Source organism: Xiphophorus maculatus, chromosome 11 (genome assembly GCF_002775205.1).
Source record: "Xiphophorus maculatus strain JP 163 A chromosome 11, X_maculatus-5.0-male, whole genome shotgun sequence".
In the NCBI taxonomy this organism is placed as follows: domain Eukaryota; kingdom Metazoa; phylum Chordata; class Actinopteri; order Cyprinodontiformes; family Poeciliidae; genus Xiphophorus; species Xiphophorus maculatus.
Genome location: NC_036453.1, coordinates 14,093,510 through 14,102,799, shown reverse-complemented (window position 1 = coordinate 14,102,799; position 9,290 = coordinate 14,093,510). Strand labels below are relative to the sequence as shown.

Genomic DNA, 9,290 nt, shown 5'->3' with positions numbered 1-9,290 from the left:
TGGTGTGAAATAGCAAAAAAAAAGCATGGATTCCAACCTAATAACTAGAAAACTAGATATAAATGCATATTAATGGTACTCTCAGTGTCATTCTTTATGGAATTTCAATGCTAACATTGCAGGAAAAATAATCAAACCTGCATTTGTTATTCTGCCTATATTTACAGATGTTTAGCTGGTTCTTTTTTATTTTTTAACCAAATTATTAGGAACCATTGTGGAAGGTCCAAAGAACCCTGCACCTTGGTAAATTGCTAAAACGTGACTAATTACCGGTGGTTGAACAGTTTGACTTCGTCTGTTCTGTGTGAAGATCTCTGAATCACAGTATTTCCCAGCACTACTATACAACTCCTCCTTTGTTATTATTTCTTGTATTCATTTGCAGATGTGTTAAAAAAAAGAACCTCTGCACAAGCACCTTCCTAAATGACCCTATTAGTTTCTACGGCACTGAACCAGCAGAACCTGTTTTTCTTTTTTCCTCTGCTGCACGCTCCACTATCATTCATATCATCTTACCATCGCTATGGGAAATCAATACCAAACCAAAATGTCCGCACAACCCCGCATATTGTTCCTGAACGCCTCTCAGTTCACATGCAGCTGAACGTTTTTGTGGATATTTCTGCTGTTAACAAAGTGAACTTTTGGATGGCTGGTTCTGGCATGATGATTCTGGCGTGGATCGTATTGTTTTTATCAGGTAAGACTGTATTTTACAATTTGTAGGCATGAGGCTGTAGAAATTAGTACCTATTGGTTAGATTTCAGAGGCTTAGTCTCTACACAGACATGCAAGTTAAAGAACGTTTTCTTCATGTTGTATCTTTAATCGGTTACCTGGTGCTTCAAGTCATAAATATAAATATTAAAGTGATATGAATATTTCTTTTGAGCTGCTGTGCTTTTTCATTGCAGTTTAACAAGAGTGACTGATTAGTATTTCAAACAAGCATAAAAACGTAAAGCATAACCAAGGATAGTCTATATTACTTAATTTAAATTTTCCTAAAGCTACAGAAGCAATACATTTGACCTACTAATGCAGTTAAAGTTTTAGCGCTCTAACGTAGACTGGAGGTTTTTTTTAGTTACTCCATGAATAAAGTTCGCAGCAATATCTCAGTTGTAGTTCTGAACATGAGTAATGGCTAAGACGTCTTTCTACCATGAAGCCTTTCTCAAAATGGGACCATTCAAAGTAACTAACCACATATACCATTATAACAGATGCATATTTATCATAGCTATCAGTATATATTTTTGTTTCATAGTTAATCTGGCTGAATGCGTGCCAGAGAAGCCAAAGAGATCCGCTCTGAACCAGCTGACCCGAACCCTGCTGAGGAAATATGACAGTGGAGTTCGACCTGTCCACAACTGGACCAGCTCTACTACGGTCTACATTGACCTCATCCTGCAGTCTGTCCTCGATGTGGTATGTCACTTCAACAGGTTTAGTTTATGTTGCTCTTTGAATTGTTGTGGCCTGCAAGTGTTGGACAAATATCCTTTGTGTGCTGCAAAATGACCCCTAAGTTCAGTGGCAGTAACCTTTTGAGTAACCAGCAAGTGACCATAAACTTTGCTTTCCAGTAGACCGATATTACTAGAAACCAAAAGTAACTTCTGATTATTCAAAAGTAATATTTTTGAGTAAACAGCAGGTAACCATTAAGGTCCAGAAACTAATCTGTAGATTTCTGTTACACTGGTGTCAAAGTAACCAAAAAGTTCAGCAAAAGCAAACTAGAGGTACAGAAAATAGCCTGTAAGTTTCAGAGCGCAATAGATTTCACTAAATCTTCATGTATGTTTCACAAAGCAATCTGTTGATTCTCTTACAGTAGTTTTGATGTTTTGCTGAAATAACCTTGAAGCTCAGAAATCATAACCCCAAGTTATAGAAAGTTTTTTTTTTGGTTTTTTTGGAACGCAACCCTTGGACACAATTTCACAACTCCAGTAAAAGTGACATGAAATGTTTAAATCTAACCAACCGTCATAGTGCTTCAGTTGCTAATTAATTTTTAATTTTTTTATCATGTCAACCTCTAACTTAATTTATCATCTATAACGACAACCACAGAGCGTTTCTTTTGTTTGTTTTTTTTCCCCAGGATGGAAAGACCCAGAGCATTACTACAAGCATTTGGTACAGACAGGTCGGTGTTCTCTTAACCATTTAATTTGTTTCTTATTGTTAGGTTTAGAAAAGTAAATGTTTTGCCAGTCTTTAACAGAAATCTGCCGTTTTCAGATCTGGAGGGATGAGTTCCTCGTCTGGGACCCGGAGGACTTTGACGGCATCACTGAGCTCTCTCTCTCCTCTGACGCCATCTGGGTGCCTGACGTCATCGTCACCGAATTGTAAGAGGAATTTTCTTGCTGTGCATCTCTGCTCCTCGTCCTAAGTAGTTATAGCATTTTTTCTTACATAATTCCATTTTTAGAATCTCTTAAGAAGATATCTGTTTGCGTCAACGAAATGTGACTTGATTCTCATGTCCAGAACTGAAGCGATGTTAATTTGAAGTGCTAAATTTATGTAAAAAAAAATGTTAAAAAAATCACTGGGCTAAAGGCTTAAACATTGATTTGTGACATAAAAGAAGCTCCAGCAATAGTGCAAATTAGGAGAGACTTTCTGTGGAAAATCCAGAACTTATTTGGAGTTTTTTTTTTTTTTTTTTAGTAAACAGATGAAAGTGTTTGTGGACGTTTTGAGAAGATGTAGAGATATTGTCAACAGTCTTAAGCATTTTGATTAAATTTAAATACAACATACAAGAAAGAATATAAAATAGTTCCTCTTCTCAAATTCGAGCAAAGCCAGAAGTGACACATTTCATGGTTTCATTAAGTTAGTAAACATTTACAAAGGCTTTTTTTAATAATTCGAATAAAACTACAAATACATTTGTAGAATAAAAAGATTTATTAATTTTTTAAATGTTCATGTAATTTATTTCATTCAAACCTAAATGTTACATGCTAACATTGTTATGTTAGCATGTATTATTATTATTCATGCTAGTTTTATGCAATATTCCAATTTTGTAGTTTATTTTTATTGAAAATTTTAAGACATCAAATTTTGATCAAACCTTTTTGATATTGTGAGTTTAATAAAATGTCAACACATTGCACCTTTTTATTTCTTAAATCCTTTTATTGTATTTGTATTCAAATGACTAAACATATAAACTAAATATTTAGATTTGACCTAAGTGACTCAGCAGTGATAATGGTTTTACTTTCAGAAATGAAATAGAAGAGCAAATCGTCTTTCTATTGTCTGGTGGCAGTTTGCAGGAAACTCTGAGGGTAAATCAGCTGCAGCAGGTTCTGAACTTTAGATTCAGAGACCAAGTCTAAACCTTAAACTAAAACTAAACGTGATGCTGGATAATTAACCAGCACAATTCCTCTGTTTCCTTGTGCTTTTGTCAGTGTGGAAGAGGGAAAGTCCCCTCCCATCCCCTACGTTTACGTCAACTCGTCTGGTTCTGTGAGGAACTACCGGCCCATCCAGGCGGTGCTGGCGTGCAGCTTGGAGATGTACGCCTTTCCTTTTGACAGGCAGAACTGCAGCCTCACCTTTCGCAGCTGGCTTCACTCAGGTTCGCCTCCAACGTCTGCTCCTGTAAGCTAACAGATGGGACACGATGTCCGGAAGGTGAAAGATACCTATATGATAGACCAACATAAATTAGCAAAGAGGAAAATTAGTCACGGTTTCTAGAATTTTCTGCATATCTGAAAAGTGTGGCATGCATTTGTTTTCGCCCTCAGATGTTTGTTAGAGAAGAACAGAGACGAAGGGACCCAGCAGACAGGAAGACCTTCGGAAAAAAAAAAGAAAGAAACAAGACGTGATTTTTTTTTTTCTTTCGAAATATTTCATTGTTACTTTGCACATTTTAAAAACATGGCATTTTACAGTTATACAGAAATTTTCCTTCTTTTTCCCTTTAATACCGGTAAATACAATTCAACATGCGATGCTTCCACATGTGGTACCTGACTGACCACATGTGGAAGCATCACATTGACACCACATGTGAAATATCAAATGTGTGCCATGTGTTTTTGCAAGCGGTTTCACATGTTAAAGTGACGTAAAAACACACATGTGAAAGTACAATGTACGAGACATTAGAGTATTTCCATTTAAAAAAAAATCTTCCTATGGAGTTTAAAACAGGTGCTATATGTTACTATATGATATGATTTTCACATGTTATAGCACAATATCATGTCTCACATACTCCAACTCGATTAAATCGTTTTGACTGCACCAAGCTCGTTGGTGCAGTCTGCAACAAAACGAAGGACACAACAGAGAAAATAAATTTTCCCTGCGCCCTGTTGTTGGGTTTCCATCTTGCCGCCTCCAGTTTTATTCTCCCTCCTGTTTTATCTCTCTCGGCAGTGAAAGAAATCGACCTGGCTCTGTGGAGGAGCGCAGAGGCCATAGCGGGCGATAAGAGGGAGTTCATGAACGATGGCGAATGGGAACTGCTGTCCGTTCCATCCCAGTACTGGCATATCCGCCAAGACGACGCCGACTATGCTCAGATCCAGTTCAACGTACGTTGAACACGCGCATTTTCACCCCGAGAAGACCGTTTTTATGAAAGTAATTATGAAGGAGGACAATAAAATGGTTCACATAAAAAAAAAGAAATCTTATTTGATCTTAAGTTAATGGTTATTGCATATGGACGGAGTAAATGCAGTGTGAGGACTGATGGCTCGTCGTAAACCGTGGCCCTTTAAAACCGTGTAGCAAAGTGTAAAAGCGTGAAGCAATTGGCTGCGACCTTCACGGATTGAGCCACGGAGTTAATTCCAAACGATGAAACGGCGGCAGCGGCTTCTGGCGAGCAAAGAGACGGATGGAGAGAGGAGCTGATAGACAGGGCAGGGTGAGCAACCATAATGAGACTGTCTCAGTGGCTGCCTGATCAATGGACCTCTTGTTAGTCGAGAGCAAAATGGCCCCATAGCCCAATGCAGGTGGAGAGCAGGGAGGGCGGCTGTTTATTCAGCTCAAAGAACGAAGGCTTCTCAGTAACGGAGCATTTCATGGCTCACTGTGTTATTGTACGGCTGGTGGCAGCTCGGTCCCTGTGCCACATGAAAGATACAGTGCTGGGAAGAAATGGGCCTTCTTACAAATTTAATCTGTTTTTTTTGACACAGTTAAATGTTTCAGATCTAATGCTCAAAGCATTAGGTTGGCCCTTTCTTATAAATAGGGTCGAAATCATTGTTTTTATTTTTTTTTACAAGAACTTCTTGCTGCAACATTTCATTCAAATTTAGATCTGGCCTTTTGATTCAGCAACTCGACTGTTTGTTTTCATCTATTCAGAGGTCATCTTATTTATTTTGGATCGCAGTCCTGCTCAGAAAAGCAAGCGAGGGAGAGCTTAAAGCTGCAGTATATACCTTTAAAAAATAGATGTTTTTTATACGTTTGTTAAAACTGTCGCCATGCTGCGACAGCATAACATGAGAGAGGTAGTCTGTGAAAAGATCAATCTCCTCCCAGTCGAAAACAACCAAGCAGAGCCAGGAGGAGGTTCTTAGTGCTGTCAATCATGCTCATGTACACGCTCACCTCTCTAACATCAAAACATAAAAAAAAAAAATCAGGAGAAAATTAGTATTCAAAATCTGATCATTACAACTATAAAACATTTACACACATTGTCCTTAAAATGCCTACTTTTATTTGTGCAGTGTGATTTTTTAAAAATTTTCTTTCAAGCAGAAACTTACTTTTACTTTGGCTTACTTAATTTCTGACTGCTTTGCAGGAAGCGACCAGCCATCATATGTGCAATTTTAGTCTAAACTTGTTGCTCTTTTTGGATTTTAAGCCAGAGACGTGCTGTGGTGTCACAGCTTGTTTTGGGAGTTTGTCACATGTGGCTATGGAGGAGTTGAGGAGCAACATCCAGTAGAAATAATGCTTTCTTCTCTGACCAGCTCCATAACCCTGTGCACTTGACATTCTGTGCAGCTGCTGATCCGCCGGCGCCCCCTGCTGTACGTGGTCGGCCTCCTCATTCCCAGCATCTTCCTCATGCTGGTGGACGTGGTGAGCTTCTGCCTGCCTCTGAACAGCGGGACGAGAATCGCCTTTAAGATCAGCATCCTGCTGGGTTACACCGTCTTCAGGGTCAACCTGACAGACGAACTGCCCGCCACCGCTCGCAGGACTCCTCTCATTGGTACGACGTCTCCTCGTGTTCACAAAAAAACATTTTGTTTTCCACATCAACGGATTTCAACAAAGTTTAAGTCCGTTTTTTAAAAATCATAAAAACAAATAGGAGTCTTGTAATCCTAACACAGGTTAAGGCCACAAACTGATGCAGGATCATTTGGATTTCTTAGAAGGAAAAATGGGGGAATAATTTTCCCAAGTCATATTTTTTTTATCATGTTATTCGTTCATTTGGAAATGTCACAGGTTAAAACTACGTATTTTATTAGCAACTAGGATAGTTTCCAAATTAAATATTTAGCTACAATCTAAATAGCTCGCTGAATTTCTGAGTTAAAGCTAAATATTCGACTATCAAGCTAAATATTTGGCATCAAAGGAAATATTTTGCTTACAAACTAATGTAGCTCTGAGCTAAATATTTAGCTCACATTCAAATTCACTTGCCGAAAACCAGAAGTGGACTACCAAAATAAAAGCTCTGTCTGGTGATTTAGAACTAACGTTCAGTTCATTTGCTAAATACTTAGCATCGAGCTTGCTAGCTAAATGCTAACTGCTTTCTTTCTGATTAAATATTTAGTTTAAAATATTTAAAACTAAATATTTAAAACTATTTACTTTTAAATATTTAGTATTTACCATAATGTCCGTCATTTATTACTGACGGACAAACATGGTGAAGACAACTTTTTCCTCTTATGACGGGCTAAATAACCCAAATTATTGCGGTTCATTTTTGACTGTGACTTTGCAAATGACACTCTGTTATTGTGCATCAAAGAATCATTGCAGTAAGAAGTTAAAGGGAAAATTTAAGCAAAATTATGCGTTTAAAACTAAGAAACCTTTGTTTCGAGAAATTGCCCTGAGCTAACATCAGAACAGAAAAGATTGGCGTTACTGTTCAGCTTAAGCTGGTTCAGTTCTCAGGTAAAGTCACTGTATGGATGAAGAGGGAAAATTGCGTGAATTGCCCTGACAAACCAGAAAACACTTTTCTCTGCCTCTTTGGGATAATCGATCCGCAGAGTGAAATAACAGGGAGCCGATCGGATCCGCTCTCCTTTCAGGTGTGTTCTTCGCGGTGTGCATGGCCATGCTGATGCTCAGTCTCATCAAGTCCATATTGGTGGTGAAGCTGCTGCATCACAGCGAGAAAGAGGTCAAGCAAATGTCACTGTCTGCCTGCCTGCTGGACCGGTACGGCTCAGCCGGCCACAGCCTCAGCGAGAGCGCTTTGACCTCCATCAAAACCCTCGACAACATCTACGCGCCTGGAGGTACGCAATAAGCTTTGAAACCGATCACCTGTCAGCGGGGACAGCGGAGATATCTGACAGCTTTTCTGTCTTCACTCGACAAATAACAATAGAGTCGACAAACGCCCCAGACTTTCTGTGGGGAAGTTCAGCCGAGCAAGAGACTTCTGCCATTTTCGACGGCCGTTTTGCTTCCCTGCATGTGTTTGGATTAAATGACAGGGAAGAGGATTAGAGCTACTGAAAAACGTGTAAAAATACAGACAATTTTTCTCAGAATGCAAACTTTAAACTGAGAAATCTTACTATAATCTCAAAAATTCTGACTTTTTTCCTCAAAATTCTGACGTTTTATCTCACAAAATGAACATCAGAATTCTGAGAAAAAGTCAGAAATCTGAGATTAATCTTTTTTTTTCTTCTAATGGCCCTGATCTTCTTCCATAGAATCTGCTAGTTAAACCTTATTCTTACCTTTTCACAGATTATGAGCTTGAAAGCTCCCTGGAGGAAGATCTCCTGTCCCTGAATGACGTCCCAGATCCTCCCTCTGGCCTGGAGTTTCTTCTCCAGGAACTGGTTTCCCTTCGGATGGCTTTTTCCCAGGAGGACAGCGAGTCTTCAGCTCAGGTCGAATGGCTGTCGCTCTGCCTGCGGCTCGACCGCTTGCTGTTTCGCCTCTACCTGCTGGTTTTAGCCGTGTACACCGGTACGCTGCTGCTGCTGTGGGCCAGATGGAGCTTCACTTGAGCCAGCAGCACATTGAGGCCCCGGCTCCTGAAATACGATCAACTTGGTGGTTCGGTTCAACCAGTACCGCTGATTGGGAAACTCATTCAGAAGAGAAGTCATTCAATTTAGACAAACTCACTGTAAATGGTATTACTAAGTCATAGATTTTATAAACAATTATCTAAAAGTTTTGCATTTCTTTTTTTCCCTAAAAGAATGACCATGTTTTAGAGGCTCTGAACTCCCTTTTATTGCAAAAAGTGATTGAACAAGAGCTTTTAGATGCTCTGATTGACTCCTACAATTGTTAGTCTGTATTGTTTTTATTTGTTGCATCTACTAAATCATTTTTTTTATGTCAAGTTTCAATTGACTTGTTTTGCATGACTTGCAGGACAATCTGCGGTCTTAGTAGCCCTGGATTCAAGTTCAGACTTTGACACCAAGAAGCTAGGGAGGCATATTTTTGATTTAGAAATATTTATTTTGCAAAATCAAACTTTAAATTCTCATTGGTTATTCTTAATGCATGGAATTCCACAGGGTTCTGTTCTCGATCCTGTTTAGTTTGTGTCTTATTTGTTTCCCTTATCTTATATGAGCATCACCATGTAATGTAAGAAGCTTTTTTTGTGGCGAGTCAAACATCCATTAGGCATCTGCAGGTGATGTGAAACGCTATTATGTGTATTTTTTTTTTGCTTTAGCATTTGGCACAATTTAATTTAATAGACTCCAATATGTTTATTTTTTGTGTATTTTCATGCCATTTGCATAGAAATTTGTGAACCACTTTGAAGTGCGTCATTAATAAAGGCCGCGTGTTATTTTTTACTATCTGAGATATCTCCAATCACTGGTACGCTGATGACATTCAGCTATTTGTTCCTACTGTGCATTTTGAACCCTAGAGTACTGCAAAGCTTTTCATAAGGCCATAAAATCCTGGTTGTCAGAAGTAAACGAAAACAAAATGGAGGCTCCGAAGACTTTTATCTAAAAGAAAACATCAATAAAGTCTCCCCCATGTCGGAGGATGAGTTACGCTCTCA

The 9,290-nt window shown here is 38.8% G+C and overlaps 1 protein-coding gene across 1 annotated transcript; it reads left to right on the top strand.

Annotated features, from left to right (window-relative positions):
* The first annotated feature begins 654 nt into the window (after positions 1 to 654).
* Positions 655 to 8,256, top strand: htr3b (5-hydroxytryptamine receptor 3B). The gene is made up of 9 exons (XM_014472842.1): positions 655 to 706; positions 1,278 to 1,441; positions 2,124 to 2,168; positions 2,264 to 2,373; positions 3,457 to 3,626; positions 4,439 to 4,596; positions 6,038 to 6,248; positions 7,318 to 7,527; positions 7,991 to 8,256. The coding sequence occupies exons 1-9, from the start codon at positions 655 to 657 to the stop codon at positions 8,254 to 8,256; spliced, it is 1,386 nt and encodes a 461-aa protein (XP_014328328.1).
* Positions 8,257 to 9,290: the final 1,034 nt, after the last annotated feature.